The sequence below is a fragment of the Nilaparvata lugens genome, chromosome 1 (genome assembly GCF_014356525.2).
Source record: "Nilaparvata lugens isolate BPH chromosome 1, ASM1435652v1, whole genome shotgun sequence".
NCBI classification, from domain to species: Eukaryota; Metazoa; Arthropoda; class Insecta; order Hemiptera; family Delphacidae; genus Nilaparvata; species Nilaparvata lugens.
The window spans coordinates 40,130,026-40,152,780 of NC_052504.1; the positions used below are offsets into that span (position 1 = coordinate 40,130,026).

General features: G+C 35.3%; 1 protein-coding gene across 1 annotated transcript; it reads left to right on the forward strand.

Moving 5' to 3' along the window:
• Positions 1-3,878: 3,878 nt before the first annotated feature.
• LOC111060170 (DNA-directed RNA polymerases I, II, and III subunit RPABC4) lies at positions 3,879-12,279 on the forward strand. The gene is made up of 2 exons (XM_022347816.2): positions 3,879-4,218; positions 12,050-12,279. Exons 1-2 carry the CDS (start codon positions 4,161-4,163, stop codon positions 12,163-12,165), a joined length of 174 nt encoding a protein of 57 aa, XP_022203508.1. The 5' UTR covers positions 3,879-4,160; the 3' UTR covers positions 12,166-12,279.
• Positions 12,280-22,755: the final 10,476 nt, after the last annotated feature.

The window sequence follows — 22,755 nt, forward strand, 5'->3', positions numbered from 1 at the left end:
ATAATTATTGAATTCATGTCATTTTTTCCGTTTTCTCACTTTAAGTACTCTATTGTTATTATTAAATCTACTTTTGGCGTCTACTAGACCTGGTAGCGGCTACTGAAAATCGGTTTATTATCCCTGTGAGGAGGGATTCGGACGGGACGTTGCTAATTGTATCCTGCCAAGAGGTGGAATCATATTTTTTTAATGGGTCACAATTTATCAACTTCGTTAATTCACTCATACATACAGCTGAATGGAATGAACGGACTGGAATAATTGGAGTGATTTGAAAATATAAAATATTAGGGCCAGTTTCTGAGCTCGGGATTTAGCTAAGTTCTAGAATTTAAACAACTGGAGTCAGAAAATTGGCTTTCCGAAACGGGGCGTCGTCGTAGTCCACGTTTAAATTAAATTTTGAAAAACTATAAAATTGAACACAAAATAAAATAAAGAGAAAATAGTGTAAAGTTTCAGCTACCTATTTTGAATTATTTAGAAATGTATCATTTCGTCAAGGCAATAAACGTCTCCAATAATTATAGAAATGAGAAAATGAAGATTAGCATAAAAACTACGAATACGCCCTTTTTCGGAAAGCCAATTTTCTGGCTCCAGCTGTTTAAAGTCTAGAACTTAGCTAAATCCCGAGCTCGAAAATGAGCCCTTGAATTTACTTGACGAACAAGTGGAAATGTGGCAGCACATCCACCAGAGACGGCACTCTTATTTTAAGGGACGTGAGTTTTTTTGTCTTATTTACAATTGCATAGATATAACTGTGATTAATTATTTTGAATTTGAAGTTGCAATGGGCATTGAGATTTTATTCAATAATTTTATAGAAGATGTCGATATAAAAAACTAAAATATAATTTTTTAAACAATAAATAAAGAGCGCAAATGATTTATACGTTATTAAGAATTAAAAATTTTTATGATAGTCTGTTTTCCTATTTTTTGTGGAAGTTTTTTACTGAACGTGTTCCTCGAAAGAGCGGGTACAGTATGTGAAATAATGATGATGTGGATATGGAAAGGATATAATATATCAATATTTTTGATGGATATGATATAATATTATTCCAAGGTGGGGTTCGATTATTAAGCAGAGCCAGTTCAAGTGCGGTCATTGGTTTAAAGGAGTACGGTAGCAGCCTTGAATCTTTCATCGTTTTGAGCGATAAGATACAATATATTGTATAATAACTGCATTCTATATTGTAGGCCCATACAGGTAGGCTATATAATTATGTGCATAATATTTTTTTAAATAGAAATCTAAAAAAGCATAGTTAATTATTTGATACTTGACACAAGAAAGTACCGGAGCTATGCTCCGGGAGGGTATGGAATGCCTCCCATGTGGAAGGGAGTATACTGTAGTCTTCCCCCGGGAAATTTTTTTCTTTATTTAATAAAATTGGCCAATTTGTATCAATTTTGATTACTATTCAAACGAAATTTTTCCTGTGTCAGGTTTAAATAAAAATCATCAGCATTAGGTCAATAGTATTTTATATCATGATGACGATTCATTTTCATGTTTCAGTTTTAGTTGAAAGACAGCAAACATAACATATACAGGATTAGAATAGGATTTAAATTCTCTTAAATGTATTAACTGGGATGAAATTAAACTGCTGAATATATGCCTAGGTAGAGGTAGGTACTAATATTGTTCAGCTCTGTTGTGCACCGGTTTAAATCTAGCACTGCTTGGCAGTAATATTCATGAAAAAAATCCTCATAATATTACTGAAAACGGAATGAAATAAAAATTCTCATTGCAAGTAAGTAGTTACCTATATAGCTTTCAAAATGTTTCATCAATTTACCGACTACTGACATGAATCGACTATTTTTCTTTGCCATTTTCAATTAATTAAGTTACTGTAATTGAAAAATTAATCAATATTATAATCAAACATTTCAATAAATTACTTAAGAATTTTCATTGATTCTATCAATTTTGATGGCCATATAAGGAGAAGTGAATATATACGGTAACTTTGTTTCCATATTGCAATTATTATTTTTAAAATGTAATGTTATTTATTTACTTGCTTAGATCTTTCTAATTTTCAATTCAACAATATGCTGGATAAATAAGGAAGGATATTATTTATCTAGGAATTAGTCACCATCATTCAATTTTATTTGATGAAGTAGGCTAAGTTTTGTAGCTTGATGAAAAATAATAATCGAACCTGGCATTTGAAAAATCTCAATAATTATCAAAAGATAAATTTTGTCAGTCAAATCATATTTTTTGTTCATTTCAGCATGGTCGTAACAGCATACTTTATTGCTTGATTTTTCAAATGACAGGTTCGACTATTAATTTTTCATCAAGCTACAAAACTTAGCCTACTTCATCAAATAAAATCTCGTAATTCATCCATCAAACAAATTTATTCCTAGTAAATTAATATAATTCGCAATGTATGAATCTCGTGATTGAAATTAAAAATTCGCGGTTAAGTAGGAATAGGAAGTGATAAAAAGGTAACAGCTAACAAGAACTGCTATCCATCCGCTACAGTAGCGGTTACCAGGTTTAGTTGGTAGCTCTGTCTTATCACTGTTTCCGACACCAAAGTCTGCTAGTGAAATCCGCGTTTCTTAGGCGACTCGACTAGAACGTATTGGACCGTGACCGTGCCCGTACCGACACATGCAAAAAAATATTCTTTGCATCATTTGATATGTAATATACCCATTAAACCGTTCCGTCACCGGCCAAGCACAGAGCGTGCCATGCACGTCCAGGTCAACATTTGTCGGCCAGTATATTTTGTCTGTGACGAAACGCTCCTTGCATGGTACGTGACGCCTGCAAACCCCGTTGTAACCTATTCTCTTGCTAACTGACGCGTTCCCAACAACTTCTGACCGGGCATCATACGCTTAATGTACTGGCATAGAACGCTGTTGATCCGTTGTAGTAGGCATAGTTGTTATTTTACTTGCCTGGCATGGTCTGACACGGTCCGTGTCTGGTACGTTCTAGTGGGTACGACCCTATAAGGTCTTTGTTTTTCTCCTATCTTTCTTTACTCCCATTATAACGTGGACCTCACTATAGGGACTTTGCAGCAAGAAAAATAAACTCTATGCGTATAATCTATCGAAAAGAATAGATGAAAATTGTGAAATATCAACGCAGTAGAGCTGCGGTAAATAGGAAAACGGACGACATAAGACGGATGCGTGTAGACCTTAGACCATTTTATAGATTAGACACGGCCCATTGTATATTCATACTGAAAGTCGCTGAAGCCAACATCTAACTGCCAAATCCGCCCACCTTGACGTCACAAAAGTTTGTTGTGTAGGTGTTTGTGATGTTTAACTTACATTGTTGCACAGAATTAATAATAGAAATTATAGGAGTTATAGCAGAATTATAGGAGTTTCTCTGATTGTTGTTTGTTGTTATTCAATGCATTGTTGTTAGCTTGGTTGTGACGTCAAGGTGGGCGTATTTGGCAGTTAGATGTTGGCTTCAGACTTCAGAGGCTAGGCTTCTCAGCGTGTCTATTCTATAAATGGTCTAAGGTGTAGACGCAATTTTTTTTTGAACCAAACAATCCGTCTTTTATAAATATAAATAAAATAAATAAAAATCTCAGTACCCTTTTTTTAAAATATTTTATCACGACATGTTTCGGTCATTTATGCCATTATCAAGTGATATGAATTAAATTTATTTATGAATAAAATAAATTTATTATGAATTAAATATAATAAGATTTAATTCATATCACTTGATAATGGCATAAATGACCGAAACATGTCGTGATAAAATATTTTAAAAAAAGGGTACTGAGATTTTTATTTATTTTCTTTATATTTATATTACAAGTAGCCCTATACAGGAAAGAGATAAATCCGTCTTTTGCTTGAGCAAAAGACTGATGGTAGACTTGAGCGTCTGGACTCGGCTTTACAATGCGGAGCTTCCTAACAAGATGGCGGATTTTTGCGCCAGGGTTCTATAGCCAAGTGTGGACAAGTTTCCATACTGTATGTACACAAAAGGCATGGTTTGGTTGTAATGTTTGCATGTTACATTTCAAAGAAGTTAGAAAATTTGTAATTTTCTTAGTTGTCAACAACAATATTGATCATTCCCCGTTAATTATTCTCATTATATAGAAATAAGAGTTATGGAGCAAAATAAAGAACAGACTCAAACAAAAGTACCTATGGTATACATTTGTGGAGGTTAGTATTGTAAAAGTACTGCATTTATCAATTTTTCCTACTACAATAATGTTGACAAGAATATATTTAATGGTGAAATCTACTTTATGAATATTCTGTATAGTATAGTAGGGTAACTTCTCTACAATTTCAGAATAAAATTGTTAAATTGAAAGCATATTAGCAAATTAACCTCTAAAATAATGTTTAGAAGAAGGTTTTAACCCTACAAAGATGGGTTGACAAAAAAATATTTCATGGTTAAATGTACTGTATGAATATTCTGTATAATATAGTAGGGTAAATTCTGTACAATTTGAAAAAAATTGTTATACTGAAAGCATATTAGCAAATTAACCTCTAAAATAATGTTTAGAATAAGGTTTTACCCTACAAAGGTCCACTGTGGTGCCCCACTCAAAATTATGTTCCTCACTACTGTGATGTTTTCAACTTTCAATTTCTAAACATTCAACTTTTACTTTTTTACAGTGCTCTATTAGATGAAATCATTTTTGCTATGATGAAACAATAATAAGTAAATAATAAAAATTAATAAACGTTCCATCAATTTAATCTATACGGTAGTGTTTGGCTAAGAAAAAATACAGTTCCCCAATTTACCTTTCGTGCCATATTTTTGATAATAAACTATATTTTCTATTTGATTATTAACGGTGTCCTTAAGACTTATATCTATGCGCCATTTCCATTCATAATAATACTGAACTAATTTTTCATAGCCTAATCAGTACAAAATTGACATTTCAGAGACTGAAGAAATCAAAGAAAATAATGCTAGAAATGGATTAGAAAGTTTTAGAAGCCTTTGAATGGCGACATGAAGTGCAAGTTATTATTTGTTTCTTTTGATCCAAATTGATCTGATGATGATTATGCATTAAATTTGTCTGATGGAAGAGAAAAGTGAAAATAAATACACTAGAAGAGAACTTCCCCAAGAACCTTATCCAAATTGTTCAAAATTGTTAAAATTCAGTTGTACATCAAAAGGTAGATTATTTAACCAATAACTTATCCTGTATAACAATTCAAACACCCCGCTCTCATAGGATATTAATTATTAGAATAGCGGAGTCATCACTCAGGCCACCAAATTGGACTTTTGAACTGGTGAGCTGAGAGAGTGATGACCGCGTAGAGGCGAAACTAGAGGGAGATCGTTCCGAGACGCGCTAGAGGAAGGTTGTGCTTGAGATAGTGAGATGTAGTTTTGAGTAATGTGATTGAGGAGTGATTATGTTTAGAGAGAGAGAGAGAGGGAGTATAGATGTTTGTTATGGGATTTTTTTTCAATAGAGTGAGATTGTTTTGGTGAATTTGCGTATTTATTTAATAATATTATTCTATAAAAGTAGCAGGGCCCAGGACCCTAAAAACCTGGTGGTGGCAGCTCTACTGGAGAGCACTGTCATGCTCGCCACGCACGCCACACCTGAAAGTTACAGTATTAAATCTACAACAAAATTTATGAATTTGGCACATTTAATTGTGGCTTGGGTGTTTGAAATAGAATAGTCAATAAAATACTTTATCAAGCCAAAAAGATATTACACATTAATACATGGGCCATATTTCATACTTCATACTTCTGTCCTTCGTCATTGACCAGCTTCCTGGATGGACGGCGTCATTTTATATTCAGACCTAATTTGGTCGTCGTTGATTGTAAAATTTATACAAAACTTTTAAAACATTAACGTTTTTAAAGCTTAAAAATAGATCGAGATGGTCGGTCAGATTCTAAGTCACTTGAATCAAATTAAAGACTTGTCGGCCTCAAAGTATTCAGCCACAGAGTAGAATGGCATCCCACGCAGCCAGGCTCTAATCCTTCCACCAAAACTTCTGTCATCCAGATCCCTCACCATGTCTGGCAGCGCATTGAAAATCTTCTGTGCCAGTACAGGGAAACAGTCTCTTTTCTTGTTCAATCTGCAGAAGGGTACATCAATTTTTGCTTTCCCTCTGGTATTATACAAATGCTTATCGGCTCTTCTTGTCATTGAGTGATAATGACTTTTTATGTGTAGCAAGGAGAGCAGAATATACTGGTTGAACACCGTATAGATACCCAGTCTGATGAAGATCGGCCGACAGTGATCAAGGTATCCGGCTGAGTCCAAAATTCTTAATGCCTTTTTCTGTTGAAGAAGCACATCATTACATCCGGGCGCATGTCCCCACATCTGCAGTCCATAGATAATATGGCTGTGGAACAAGGCAAAGTAGACTTCAACAAGATGCTTCCTTGAAATAAGAGGCTTTAGACGTCTGAGTAGAAATATTACCCTGGATAGCTTCAGACAAAGTTTGTTGGTATGGCTACCCCAGGTGAGTCTTGAATCCAGCGTAAATCCTAGTAGCTTGACCTCAGTGCGATTGATGAGCTGGTTTGTACTGAGACTACAGGTAGTCTCTTGTGTCTTGTCTTCATTTAGACTCAGCTTATTATTGTTGAACCACTGTTTTGCTAGTCCAAAAATATCTGCAGCCGCCTTCTGCGCCAACACTGGTGTTCTCCCTCTGGCAAAGATTGTGGTGTCGTCAGCAAAAAGTAGGATGCCTCCCAGCAAACCAAGGTCATTGATCATAATCAGAAAAAGGAGGGGTCCAATCACTGATCCTTGTGGCACCCCATGATTAACCTGTAGAGGACCTGAGTTAACTCCCTCCAGCGAAAGGATCTGCCTTCTGTCTGTTAGGTAGGATTCCAGGGTGGCAAGGACCCGACCTACAACTCCATACGCTTCAAGTTTCTCCAGCAGAATATCATGCGGGACACACTCAAATGCCTTACTCAGGTCTGCCAGAGCCAACGCCACTGAGTCCCCCTCTTCAAAAGAATCTAAGATGTCACACACCAGCTTGGAAACAGCTGTGACTGTTGATTTACCGCGCCTGAAACCGTGCTGCACACTTGAAAATAGGTTATTGCTCTCAAAGTGGTCCATTAGTTGAATCTTCATAAAGGCTTCAAAGATCTTGGCCAGTGCGGGAATAATAGAAATTGGCCTGTAGCTTTTCAGGGCCGTAGGGTCACCCTTCTTGAAGATAGGCACTGTTCTAGCCAGTTTTAGGGCTGTGGGGATATATCCTTTGCTAAGGCATGCATTCAACACTACACTAAGAGGATGGGCAATGACATCAATAATAGATTTCAACAGGTCAACTGACATACCGTAGATATCTTGAGTCTTTTTATTTCTGAAGTGACTCACCATTTGAATAATGTCTTCTGGTGTTACTGGGTCCCAGTCCTCCATTTCTAAAGTACCATCTCTGGGTTGCTGGAAGAGTCTGCCAGCAGCCACCTGTGATCTGTCTGTTTCTGGTAGGGCACTGACAATTTTTTCCACCTCCTGTATCAGGAAATTATTGAATTCATCAGGGCTTGCTTTGACTCTGGGCTTCAAACTTTGCTTACTTGGTCCTGAAATACTTTTTACTAGGTCCCAAGCAGCCTTACATTTGTTATTGGCCTGATTGATTGAGCTAATGTTAGCCTCCCGTTTTGCAAGGTCCACCTCCTGCCTGTAAATCCTCTTTGCCTTAATGTATTGATTATGGATGTTCTTCCTCTCTTCCTCATCGAGACAAGATTTCCTTCTGCAATCCAGAGCCAAGACAAAACTCTGTAGCTGAAGTAACCCAGGCGTATACCAGGCATTACTTTTTTGCCTACATGAATTTATTTTCTGGGCCAGATGGCTCTTTTTGATTCTTGTAATTTTTGCAGGAAAGATTCTGTCAAACACGTTAGAGAATTCTTTGAAAAAGGAGTTGAAGAGCTCTTCTGGGTCATCCATTGGGTCAGACAGAATTTCGGTCCAGTCTAAGTTGGCCAAGGCTGCTTTAAGTTGTGGAATCCTCTCAGGGTCAATTTTTCTAGAAGATTTAAAGTAATTGGAGTGCCAAGGTACAGAATCTGAAGTTTCACTCACTGACTTCAGCCACATGTTCATTATGACAGCGTCATGATCAGCAATCATAGGATCCTGGATGTCCACCTCATAGTTCCAGGAGTCAAGAGAGGTTGCAATGGTATCCAAGCAGTTGTCACCTCTAGTTGGAGCATGACTTGTGATTGTCAATCCATGACTTTGCAGCAGAAACCTGAATGTGTGATATATGCTGTTTTCTTCATTCAAGTGGATATTTACATCTCCGCCAAGAACTATAGGCATGTTCAACTTGTTCAGGCTTGTCAAACAATTGTCCATGGCAGTGAAAAAATGCTCAACATTACCATTTGGGGAACGATAAACTGCGATGACAATTACATTGTATTTTTCGAGTTTTACTCCAGATAGTTCAATGTCAAGTTCCCTACAAAACATACTCATGTCAACAGGACTAGACAATAAATCCTCTCTTAGATAGACTGCTGTTCCTCCATTCTTGTGATTTGAGCTCCAAATTTCAAATGTTCAATAGTATTGTAGAATTCAATCTCCTGGCCAAGAAGATGATGCTCACTTATACACAAAACATCTGGATATGACTTTCCAACAAAGAGAGAAACCAAATTAATTTTTGATCTTAAGCATTGCACATTTACAAATATCATTTTAAAATTGGATAGGGAATAATTATCCTCACTCTGAGCGTCCAGGTGATCTAATTCACCTCTATTTGCTTCGGGCGAATGGAGTTTAAATCACCTGCTTCAGGTTGTTTCCTTCCTCTATTGAAAAACTTGGACACCAGAATGTCACTTGGCCAAAAGTCAGAATCATACACCTCACTCAACAAACTGGAAGGCACTCCTACTTTGAATGATGAATACTCCTTTGGGAATTTTGCATTCAACTTCTCAACCACATAGTCAGCTTGTTTTTTACTATTCAGATAGTCTTTCACCTCAATTACATTTGTATCAGGCCCAAAACGAGAAACAAATAGAAAAACTTTCCTACCTGCAGTCGATAATTTATGCTCACAGTGTGAACTGCCTGTAATAAATTTCTTTTTTTAGGGCCTGATGAATTGGCTGGCTTATCTCCAACAGTCACTGGTTTAGAAACTCTGCTAAGATTCTTGCTATCACTTTTTTTATCTTGAAATTTGGACTTGACAGAATCAGCATAAGTGAAGCTTTGTTGAACAGCGGTTTTTGCAGTCAAATTTTCACTCAAGTTCATAATAAGGTCTACCTACACTTTGCTTCAGATGCCTCTCTTTACTAGGGGATACAACATCTAGGTTATGTAGTCGATTTGAACTTAGGTTAATGTTAGCTAAGTTCCCTTCAACTTTGTCTTCAATTATAGTAAAATCATCAACATTTGTAGAACTATGGTTAGTCACGTCATTATTTATAGAATTACAATCATATGTATCCGAAAAGTTTGTAACGCTTCTAGATTTTTCAGAATTAATGTTTAAATTTCATTAATGGTAAATTCGATTTCATTAAAAAATCACCAAATCATAATTATTATGGTCGAAATTAAAAAAGGAACATCTGTTTCTATATTGCTTTCTACCTGAAAAACATAGTTTTGAAACTTCGTTTTCCTGATGCAATGTTTAGGCCTACACGTGGCATGGATTGTTAATTCTTCAGCTAGAACAATTTTCGAGACAAAGTGCTAAATAAACGTCTACAGTTTCATCAGTGCTGTATCGGCAATATGAAAACGCATGCAGTTAATATGTCTTTGAATGAAGGTGTTGTTATTTACATAAAGAAATTATATTCTTCCATTTTTATTTAGCCTAATTAAAATTTCAAAATTATTCGAGCCCTGATAGAATGACTGACTCACTCACTGTACAGTCAGTCGAAAATTTTAATATTGGAATGAGGGGTATTTTGGCAAGCAGAGCATAAAAATAAGGTCATATGCACCTTTTCGTTATATCTTCAAATGAAAAATGAGTTTTGTGGGTTGTCAAAACTCCCTCTGAAAGTGAAACTATTCAACTTATTCTATCTTTTAGTAAAATAACAATGATCACCCATCCATGTATCATCTTCTATACTATAATAAAGGAAAGAACTGGATTATAAACGTAGCCTATACAGGTGTAAAGTATAGGAAAATTATGTTTGACGCATTATCACGTCAGAACTACTGGACTGATTAACTTGAAATTTCGCATATAGATTCTTGCTTAACCGAGGGTGGTTATAGACCAATTTTGAATTCTTCAAGATTTGATTACATCAAGTTTTTAGTTTGTCAAGTTTTCAATTATTTGTCATGCTTCCAGTTTGTATGGAAGCAGCAGAAGATTTCTCTTAAAAGGGAAATTAGAAGATAGGTATGATTGGGGATCCTTTTCGAATGATAAAAACAGGTTTTCCGTCACACCCAAATTTTTTCCGCCATTTTGAATCCAACTTCTTTTTTTAATTGAAAGGTGGTCATACTGATTTACTTGAAATGCAGCATATAAAATCTTCATCAACCGAGGATTCTTAAAGGCCTATTTCGAATTCTTCTAGATTTCATTACGTCAAGTTTTAAGAAAGACCCTTGTGAAGCACGGGTTACCTGCTAGTATTCAATATAAATCTATACCAATACAATGATAAAATTCAGTAGCTAAAATCATTTATTATAATCTAGTTCAAAATATACTTAAAGCCATTTAAAATAATGACAAGTCAATAAAATATAAAATTAGTCATAAGCCAGGACAAAAAAAAGATTTTTTTTTCAAAAATGATCTCATAAAATTGGTTTGAAATTGAATTGAATTCATAAAATTCATTTTTTTTGTCCTGGCTTATGTCTAATTTTATATTAGCTTTAAGTATATTTTGAACTAGATTATAATAAATGATTTTAGCTACTGAATTTGATCATTGTATTGGTATAGATTTATATTGAATATTATGTTTGTAACACTTGTTGACTGTAACACTGTTGACTGGCCCATGTATTAATGTGTAATATCTTTTTGGCTTGATAAAGTATTTTATTGACTATTCTATTTCAAACACCCAAGCCACAATCAAATGTGCCAAATTCATAAATTTTGTAGATATAATACTGTAACTTTCAGGATAAGTTATTGGTTAAATAATCTACCTCTTGATGTACAACTGAATTTTAACCTCTCATAAGAGGGTGACTTAGGGGTTGTAACTCGAATATTCTTAATGTAAACACCCATTGTGTAGCACATTATTTTAAAGGCATTTTTAAAACAAGAAAGATAACATCAATTAAAATTTTCTATAATACTTACGTATCCAAAATGGCGGCTGATTGAAGTTTTAGTTTTTAAGAAAATGGGCTGTAACACAAATATTTTAAATGTTAACACCCATTGTGTGGTAGGTCTACATCATTTTTAAGGCCTTTCTAAAACAAAAAAGATGACTTCAATAAAAATGTTTTTTGATACTTTTATCCAAAATGGCGGCTGATTGAAGTTTTAGTTTTTAAAGAAATAATTGATAAAATTCAATCAGCCGCCATTTTGGATAAAAGTATCATATAATATTTTTATCGATGTCATCTTTCTTGTTTTGAAAAGCCTTCAAAATGATGTTAGGGGTTAAAGGGTTCCTTATTGAAGGGTTCCCATACATGTGACTCACTCTGTATAACATTCCAGTAGGCCTACATAGATAAATGATATACAATGTTTTATACAGAATTATATTCCATTTTGTTTTGGGGCACTTTATGCCCCAGTATAGGCCTACCCTTAGTGTAACTGGATGGAAGTATACTCTTCTATGGTCAATTATTAATTTAATATCATGTATATCTTTAAGCATCAAATTCTATCTTTTGAAGCTAAACAATCTACATAATTTTACTCTTAGATTAAATTTAGCTTATGATTTTGTATGTTTTTTCATTTTTAGAATGCCATTATGAGAATGAAATACGCCCAAGAGATCCAATAAGATGCAGAGAATGCGGCTACCGAATAATGTACAAGAAGAGAACAAAAAGGCTGGTTGTATTTGATGCAAGATAGATCTACTCCCATTTCTAAGATATTTTGTTGTAAGTCATGTAAATTACTATTCACTTTGATGTAATCATTCAATTTTTTCTAATAAATTGAAGATTGAATACTTTCCGTACAGAATAATTCTTTTTAATTAAACACTCAATATTATGTTTTCTTTTTCTGCTACTACGAAACACTAGAATAGGATAATGTCATAGCCACCTCTAATAAATTCGAGGTGGCTATGGTAATGCTCCACTTTGCTAGTGTCTACAAGCACTAGCATGATAGCATATTTGCAAGAAGCATGTACTGCTTTTCATTCAGTTAGAAAGTGTAACATGATAATTGTTAATATTTGTTTTCACTGATGTTATAACTTACTATTACCCAGATATCTTATACATATAATAGGAAAATACTACTGTAATATCTAGACCCATGCTTATAATTCTGTAAATAAATACTCGTTTTAAAAATTACATTTATATTGAAAACGAACAATATTAATCGAACAATGGAAAGAGAAAATTCCAAAGTTTTTTTTTAATAATTGCCTTGAGTTTTTACTAGACTAGGCAGTTAGGACGTGCAGCCTGGTTTAGCAGTTAGTAGGGCAGTCTCTCCGTCACTTTGCACTGGTGTTGGGCAGCTATTCAGGCAGCCACATTTTTGCTGCCTGTTGGCTACCAAACTATTTGGCCATCTTGGCTACCAAAAACTGGCTGATCTAGTCTAGAAAAAATGCCCGGTTACAGATTTAGTGACTGTGTGACCTGGATGCATTGTATGATAGTGATGCAAGGTAATTACTGTAAGAAAACTTTGGAATTCTCTCTTCCTACTAGTACAAGGTGTGCCAGAGAAACTTACATATTTGAAAAAATTCCCGTGCATTGAATTGGTCGTGTAGAGGGGCAGGAGGGGGCGCATCTGGAAGGGGAAGTTCTCAAATTTATCCTCCCTCAAGTAAATAGCCATCATGCTCCGGTCTAGAGAGCAGCGGGCCTTCGCAGTTGAGAGCTTCTTCTTTAATGGTCGATCACCTTCCGCGCTCGTTTTGAAATTCATCCCCACAGACTCGTTCCTGGCCATAATTCAATTCTGTCGTGGGTTAACTCATTTCAGGAGTGTGGAAGTGTTGCTAAATCCAGAAGTGGACTTCAACGAACCATCAGAACTCCAGAAAATATCAAAAGAGTGAGGCAGTCAGTTGTGCGTTCTCCCTGGCGTTCGGCTTGCAAACATGCAGCTGCTATGGCAATTTCTGACTCCACTGTTCGACGAATTCTCCATGAAGACCTTCAACTTCATCACTATAATTGGCTGTTGTTCGAGAATTGACTGAACGCGATTTCGTTGCCCGTCAAAATGCATGTGATATGCTGATTGACAACCTGCCTGAAGACGCGGTCATTTGACGAGGCTCATTTCTACATGCGTTTCCTCAATGCGATTTTTTTATGGGGTTATTTGAAATCCCTGGTTTATGTCGATCGACCACGGACCATAGCACACCTCAAGAACAACATTAGCGACGCCGTTGCCAACATACAGATTGATATACTGCAACGAAATTTCAAAAATCGACTTTATCAGTGTATGCGCGGGTACGCGCCACCTTAGTCCTCCGACACACCCAGAACCTGACAGGAGTGGACAGCGACTATCTCATCCATCGACACCGTACGCCAGCGACAGGGAAAGACTGTTTTGAAAGAGTCTCGAATTGGCGTGTGCGTTAGGCGCCAAAACCGGACACTTATATATGCCATAGTAACTGATAACTCCAGTAATGAGTTCATCGAAAATTATGCTATAGTAACTAATAACTCCAGTGATGAGGAGACCGAAAATCACATCAACTGATGAAGTGAATTGGAAAAAAGTGTGTTGTGATTTATCATTAGTAAGCTGAAATATTAATTGCATGAAATTACCACAATTTACCCATTTATTCATAACAGCTAATTCTATTTAAGAATTATCACATATACTGTCCTTAATGCCCCGAATTCAGCTGATTAATATACAAATTTTACATCAACCAGCTTTCGTTAATGTCTGTCTGCCTGTCCATTGTTTGTTTTCAACATAGCCTACATGTATTAGATAATACAACTTGTGATAGCAATACCTTTAACGTTATAGTAATTGGTATTATTAGTTTAGGGATTTTGAATTCTGATTGTGAATTACTTACCCATACGGAGTGAACTTTAAAGTTCTATGGATTCACATATAATAATATAACTAGAGACACCCTTGGTTGAAGAACTCGCTCATGAACAGTTGTATTGATCTCTAAAATCTTTTACAAGTATGTCAAATTAATATTTAACAATATTTTCTAATATCCATTCATAGAGGCTATATTATGAATTAATTATGTGTAATTATTGGATCAGTATCAATTATATATTTTTTCGTATTTTATTTTATCAGCCTCGATATTGCAGAGCTTGATATATAATTCGTCACCCTCCAAAATTCGTATTAAGTGCTTGGTCCCGTAAGCTACCAATTATAGAGGTTCTACTGTGTTCAATGTAGTCTAGGCCTACTGGAGGGTTAATTACTCGAACATTGAGAATTTTGAATATAATAAAATTGTTCAGTATTGTTTTTCAATTTGAATGTCATTTTCAATACTGGAAGATATAAAGTTATCGTTTCCCAAAATAGTGGGAAAATGTTATTTTTTCATGATAATATTTTTATGATTGATTTTTCTACGTTTCAACGACGGGATTTGCTTTTGTCTGTATATGTATGTTGGCATGTTTGTAAATTAGCTTTTGATGATTACAGCTTGGCACTGCTCTCGGTTTTATTTATAACAGGTAATATTGTCATCGTCAATACACGCTAATCAGTCATTGGCCGTTTCAACACTTACCGATTTCTCGTCACTGTACCGGTTTCTTTTTTCCGATGTCCGAAGGGCTAATTCGGGTGACATATTGACAATGAGATCTGTTTATAAATACTGTACGAGCTCTACTGTTCACAGAACTACTAGTAGTTCTGTGAACAGTAGACCTCACGCAGTATTCTAATCCACAAGTACCTGATTGAAACTATAGACCTTATGGAAATACAGCAATAGACTGGCTTCTCCACACATCTGTGTAATCACTTGTCAGCTGATTTATGATGAATAATTCTATAGTCTGATTTTTACTCTAATATTGGCGTATGAAGGAGGCTCCTTTTTCCTTTTATATTATCCTTGAAATGCAAAATTTCCAAAAACCTTGTATATACGTCGACGCACAATTAAAAAAGGAACATACCTGTCAAATTTCATGAAAATCTATTACCGTGTTTCGCTGTAGATGCGCAACATATAAACATTTAAACATTAAGAGAAATGCAAAACCGTCGACTTGAATCTTAGACCTCACTTCGCACGGTCAACTAGCTACAAGTATTCAACTACAGAAGTCGGAAATAGACATTTCATTTTACTTATGGAAGACACCCACCCTTATCTATCTACTTCACGTCTATGAAGATAACAATATCAAAGAAACAGAGTTGAAAGTAAAAAGGCATAGAGATGGAAATTTAGAAGTAAATGAATTGTTATAATTCAATTACCCAGGTATATTAAAACTGACTACTTTAGCATTTACCTGATTAATATTACCGCAATCATTATGTTTCAAATTCAAATTTGCGTTGCGTTGCTGTCACTCGGCTGCTCTCTGCACCTATATTCTCGAATCATGCAATAACTTCAAAAAAATGACGTCAACAAACTTGGTGACTCAACACATCTGTCTCGTTTTCAACTGACAATGGCAAACTCTCTCTTGATCAGCTGTTTTCAACTGACTATGAAACACTCTCTTGATCAACTGTTTTCAACTGACGACGGAAAACTCTCTCAGTCAGCTGCTACTTGGTTGATGAATATTATTATCTATAATTTACATACTAATCATTTGTAAGTTCCCTCAGTGAGTTATCCTAAACATGAGTCCTAATCCAAATGATGATTTTCGTATCACAAACTCTATATTTCAAACTATGTACTATATTTCAAACTTAATCAAAATCATTAGAGCCGTTTTCGATTTCCATCAGACATACAAACAAACTAACAAACAGAAATTGAATACGATGATAAATACGTCTATTAATAGTAACATCCATATGGGAACGTCTGTTATAGTAGACTGCACAAAACTAATCCGATGTTAGTTGGAAGAGCTGAGTACCTCTTCACCCCTTACCATAAACTTTGCCAATTCTTCAGGTGTACTGTATGATGAAAATATCAATATTGATTCTTACTTATAATCAGCTGCCTAGGGGGCCTAGGCCCCCCTCAAGGATCAGATAAATAATGAAAATGCGGGTCTATCTACACGAATCCTTAGAGTCTCATAATGATTTAATACTTTTCTTTATCAACAGTAGTAGAATTCCTTCTACAGTATCAACAATGTAGCAAAATTGTCTTGAAAGTATGGATACGGGTACAGAGTAATAAATAATATATTTTTCTCTGTGGTATAGTTTGAATACAGAATGGGTACACTTATTGATCAGAGCACAATAAGTGAGTTATTGAATAAATTTCAATGTGAGAATTAACAAGTTGCAAGATGTCACAGTGAAAGCAAAAGAAAGGGCACAATCAGACAATCAAAAATGTATGTAAAGAGTTGTTGAGAATTATGGGAACAGCTTGATGTATCTTTAGCTTTCTACCTGAAAGTTATTTTCCAATTAGAATATGATCCCCAATGAAATTGTTGAAATTGTCATTGTAAAAGAAAAATTTATCTTTTTCCATGATTTCTAAGAAATCTGTTTCAGTGTATTCCTACTTTAGGGCCTCTCTGTAGACCCATATTTTTAATAAATATTTCATGATTGAATTTAATAACTGATAATGTATGTTTGTATTGATACTTCAACCACATTTGTATAAAATTGGAAAAAATGAAGCATATAATAACATCTTCGAATGTAACATTTATGGGAAAAATCCAGGTTCCTTTATCCTTTGGTGGTATTCCTCCCCCCCCATACCTCTTGGTTCTTGCCCCCCCCCCCTAGCAGTTTGGTGAAATGGCACCACTGAAGTTGAATGAAATTAACTTCAATTATTGTATGGTAATTGTATGGCAAGATTACGATACTTATGTGCTTTACTTAGAAATGGATTGTGAAACAAGATATTTGTACTTGGAATGTAATAAACTGTGATATTTTCATGAATATATAAAAGCAATTAAGCCATTCATTTTAATCATTGAGAGAAAAACCAATAAGATGCTCATATTATCTTCTCAAATCTTAATACATTAACAATACACTACCGGTAATTCACGAGTAAATACTGATTTGGTCGATTTCAATGAACATTAAATTAAATGGTTGTTTTCTTCTAAATGTCTATACTTGAGCATTCTGTTAATTTCGAACAGAGATCAATTTTACGGAGTTTTCTGAGATGATGCAGCAATCACTGAGGAATCTCCAACACATAACTCAATAATCCAGGAGAGAGTCATCTAAAATTAAAACTATTAGTGCAATATTGCTAAATTATTAGTGTTTTTCAGAAAATTATTAATCCCATAAATGTCTCTCAATTAAATGATAAGTTATGGAGTTACAAATATTATATTTTTCGCATTCCCATTTTTCTTTTTTTTATATTTGAATCGCTTCATTTGGGTCTCTCGTTGTTTAGTCGAATATAGTAAGTATTTAATAGTATTATTCAGGTATATATCTATCACATAAATCTCTTTCAGCAGCTACTATATAAACGCTTAAAATAGGTTGCTAGGGAACGATAATGATAAGAATATGTGATGAATAATATATCCTGTTCTAGGCGAGCAATATTTCTGTATCACAGATATCCAAAAACTTCAACACTAAAATGTGAATAGGGTATCTTTGAAACGGTTTGATATATTGATGTGCGATTTCCACCATTCATTGTCTCTTGAAATTTTTTATTTGAATCTTGTATTAAAACCTTCCCATAGAAAATTTTTGATTCAATGTGGCGGAACGAAGATGGCAGACCAAAATTATTTTGAAGCTACCTACAGATTTTTTTTTTCAATTTGAATAGGAATCCCAGTGGAGCCCACTGTTAAATTATCTTTGGAAAAGGAACATTAAGCTGTTTTCCTATTAATATTACGCCGTAGGCCTACGTGAATCCATAGAACTTCATAGGTTTCTCCATATGGGTAAATGATTCAGAATCAGAATTCAAATTTTGTTAAATCAATAATACCAACGACATAGCAACTGCCATCACAATTTGTATCATTAATATTACGCGTGTGCTACTGAAGAATAATAGTCAGGTAGACACACAGGAGCAAGTTATTTTGTCTCATGCAGTACTTTCAATGTTACTTTCATATCCTGAAAAAGGACGAAGAAGTGAGTAAAATATTTTGTTGTTCAACGAACTTGACCTGTAAAAAGGTTCAAAGAGTGTGTGTTCAAAATTTGAAGCTGATTGATCAACTCTTTCTAAAGTTATTGTAGTGCATTCAAACAAACAAGCAAACCCACAGACTGGCAACAACTTTGAACTTGAGTAAAAAGTAATAACTTGCTAACGCTCGTTTAACAAATATTATTGAGAGAACAACGGGCGGTATTATCAAGTTGGGAGCTCATAACTTGAAGGAGTCAAATTATTTCAGTGTAGGGGATTGTATATTTTACAAGAGAGTGTGTTTCTAAGGGATATAGGCCTATAGTGAGAAAGTGAAAAAGTGAGGATTTAATTGAATTGCAGTTTTAATTTTTTTTCCTTGCCGGCCCTCTCTCACATTCAACCATCAACCCTCCAGTACGATGCTACATCAACTATTATACAATTCTACTCGGTGGAATGGGGGAATTCACAATATTACAAGCAAGAGTTGATAGTAATGAATATTATTGACACAAAAAAATTTACAAATCTAAGCATGGGAAAGTCAAATTCAAGATAGGTTGAAGATAATTATGTCTGAAGCATTGTATGAAATAATAAAAAAACCCTGAGGGGTTTTGAAGAAAGAAGAGCATTAGCACACAACCGGGTAAGAGAGAGAGAAAGAGAGAGAGTGTGTGTGTGTGTGTGTGTGAGACAGAGAGAGAGAGTGATAGAGAAAGGCGCAGGAGTGATAGAGAGAGGGTGAGGGAGAGAGAGAGAGAGAGAGAGAGTGGGAGAGAGAGAATGAGAGAGGAAGCAATAGAACTAAATAAGGTTGAGATAAGAGACAATGTCACGCAGGAGTATTGTCCAATGGTGGTCACACACACACTTCTACAGTCACACTAAGTTATAAACAGAATATTTCAAAGAAAGTACAGTCTGTGCCAAAATTGAAACCAGTTTACTTCCTAGCTATTCTGCCAGCTTAACTGAGATAAGCGACAAAAGCTGATAGCGACAACCGGAGACTGTTTTCCAGGTAGAGAAATTAGTCACGGATTCGCCCCGCCTAAACAAGACACTTCTTTTTCAGCACAAGAACGACAAAAGTAGCCACCGCCAAAACAAGACTGATTTTCAGTGCTCGGATGGATGTGTCTGACTTTGACGGTGGTGTATACTGACATCGCCCCGTATGCGCAATGGGGGTCGCCATTGGTCTGATGTAATTTTCAAGACTGCATGGAAAAAATAGAGATATTGTATTCTCATAATATAGAAAAAAGATTGAAACAATATCTAAAGTACTTTTGTTTGTTTTTATTGACCTTTCAAATAAGTAAGTTTCTCTGGCGCACTTTGTATAATGGTTGGTCACTTCTGGTTAGTACTTTAGTAAAAATATTTGTTTTTTTAATGGTTTCATCATTTAGATTTCAGAATAAGCCTGTACAGTATATGGCAATACTTGACTAAAGAAGGCCTGAGTTTAGTATTCTATAATGACAAAAATCGTTCTTATCAGCATGATATATTAAATTCAATATTCATAAATATCATAGAACTTCCTATTAGTAGGGTTTCTCTAGTGATTTCGTGTAAAACATGCACAATTTATTCTGTTCCTATGACATCTCGGGATATCTGATCTCTAGATGTTATTTTTGGGGTGGTCAAGCCTGAGTGTCGAAGTAATAGCGGGTGTAGTGTTTGATGGAAACACTTATAGAACGGTAACCATGAATGGGCCATGAATGGGCGGGCCAGGACCCGCAGCGCAGAGAGTGATCTGCAGACTGCAAGCAGTAATCAGAGCGGCCTTATACCCTTATACCTTCTTCTTCATCCATTACCCTTAATTGTGGGATCGATGGCTTCATGTCACAATAAAAGTCAAACAAAAAACAAACTAAAACACTAATAAATTTATCAAGATGGCAGAGATCAAGATAACTCACACTTGGTTAACATCTTTGGCTTATTGGCAAATTAGTCAGCCAGCATTTGAGACAGGTCATTGTTTGAAAAATCTTAGACATCATAAAAAGCCCTGGCTTTAAAAAAACTGGTCACAATTTTTCTCAAACTAGCTGGGATCCAACTGCTTCACTCCTGCAGGCAGCCTGTTGATGTAGCGTAGTGCTGCACTCCTATAGCATACCCGCGATATCTGGGGACGCATGTCTAGCATTCGATGCCTTGTGTTGTGGTGATGTACATTAGTCGTTAACAAATTTTGTAAACTCAGTAGTAGATTTTTATTTCTGTTGATTATGGATTAGTGAATGAATGAATCAGTGTCATTTCGCTTTTATATTATATAGATGGATACGGTTTTTAGAAAGCAAATAAACTGAATCAAAATTTCATTAATTGTATTAGTCTGTGATTTTTAAATTGCATGATCAGATTTTGCAGAAAATAGTAGGCTATTGATGCAATTTTTGCTTCACTGTGCCAAATGATTAAATCCTGGGAAATTATCCAAATTTCATCCCACACTCTTTCATATTAAACTTACACTTTGCTCCAATGCCTAGTATACATTTAAGTGACAATAAGATCAAAGATTTATTCTTATCTTTACATTCAGTTTAGTGAGGAATCGAGTAACATTGTTTGCACATGGCGATCGCAGCTTCGCAGGCCCGCATCTCCATGTTAGGGCCCAGCCTCCGGCCACACAGTGCGACCTGCGGTACCTATACGTATCTATATCCTCCTAATAGATTCTGATCGCTTTCTGTGTAGGACCCTCAGACTAGCTGGACTTATATTTTATATGACTGACAAGGACAAGGCCCAATCCTTGAAGGAAGCCTGCTTTCATGAATTGCGGAGCTGATAGATTATTGTTTACTTCAACTATCTGACTCCTGTCATTTGAATAGCTATTAACTAAATTTAGCTCAGAACTTTCAATTCCTCTGGATATGGAATTCCATTTTTTGAGAATTGAGTGAGGCACTATGTCAGCACTCGAATCTGTCAGGTTACCACCAACAAAATTCTCAGAGCCTTCCTTTATGAATTAAATAATTTTTCCATAGCTAGTCGTTCAACATTTGCTTTAAATAGAATTGAATGAAGTAATTAGTTTGTTGAGATTACAAATAAAGTTGTACAAGTAATCATTAACGTGTGTGGATTGTGGAATTACATAGCATAATGTCAGCGCCACACTCATGTCAAGTCGCTTGCCAAATGGCTGGCTGTATACGTCATCTATACGGGTGGGATGAAGGCAAGCCATCCACAGTAGTAGTAGTAGTAGTAGTAGTAGCCATCCCCCCTCTCGCGCTTTCGTCGTTTGTACGCACTTGGCATGAGTGTGGGCGTCGGCATAATATAAATTCGATCTTCAAATTGATGAATTGTATGGAGCACTGCACAATACGGTTTTGACGTGTACTTGATGCAGTTTCAAGTGCCACAGTACTCATGTGGCACTGGTGGTTGTACAGTAGACTAGCCTACAAGTCCCGCTCTGCCCGAAGATGCACAACTGTAAAGGTGAAAACGTCTACAAATGCCACGAGCTAAACGTGCTATAAATGACCAAATATACAACATAATTGGATGCGTGATATTCAATCGTATACAGTAAACAAAACTCAATAGGAATACAATTAAATAACATAACTTGATTGCTCAAAGTTGATTGCTCAATACAATTTATTTAACCATTTATGTACATTATATCTTGTTTTATACATGGTTGTGTAAAACTGAATTCTGCAATGTCATTAGTAATCAGCATGTAACTATATTCTTTTCGCATACAATTTGTGCAATATTTCATACGAACATGTAAACCACATAACAATGTTTTGTACTATCCAGTTACATTGATAGCGAGAAAGAACATAAAACTTTATTTCAAAAATATCTAAAAGCTATTCTAATATTTGTAATACAATAGACATCTTCTAGTCCGGCAACCATATACTGATTTTGCTCTCTAATCGAACATACAATGACATTGTATGTAATTATTACGAAACTCTTGATTACACTACCTTTAAAGTCCAGCCGCTGAAAGAAGCATCACGGGAATTAAGATAGAATCCATATTATGAAACAAAAACATCCCTGTGTTTTCTATTGCAATGACGGGGGCATGAAAAGGGAATGAGGTGAAATTTGGAAGGAAGTAGAACAGCAAGCAAATTCATTTGGTCCTTTGTCGATTCTTACAG

Coding starts and splice junctions, on each gene's coding strand:
- LOC111060170 (XM_022347816.2), top strand. CDS start 4,161: ATGGAGCAAAATAAAGAACAGACTCAAACAAAAGTACCTATGGTATAC. Junction 4,219..12,049: donor TATGGTATACATTTGTGGAG/GTTAGTATTGTA, acceptor TTTCATTTTTAG/AATGCCATTATGAGAATGAA.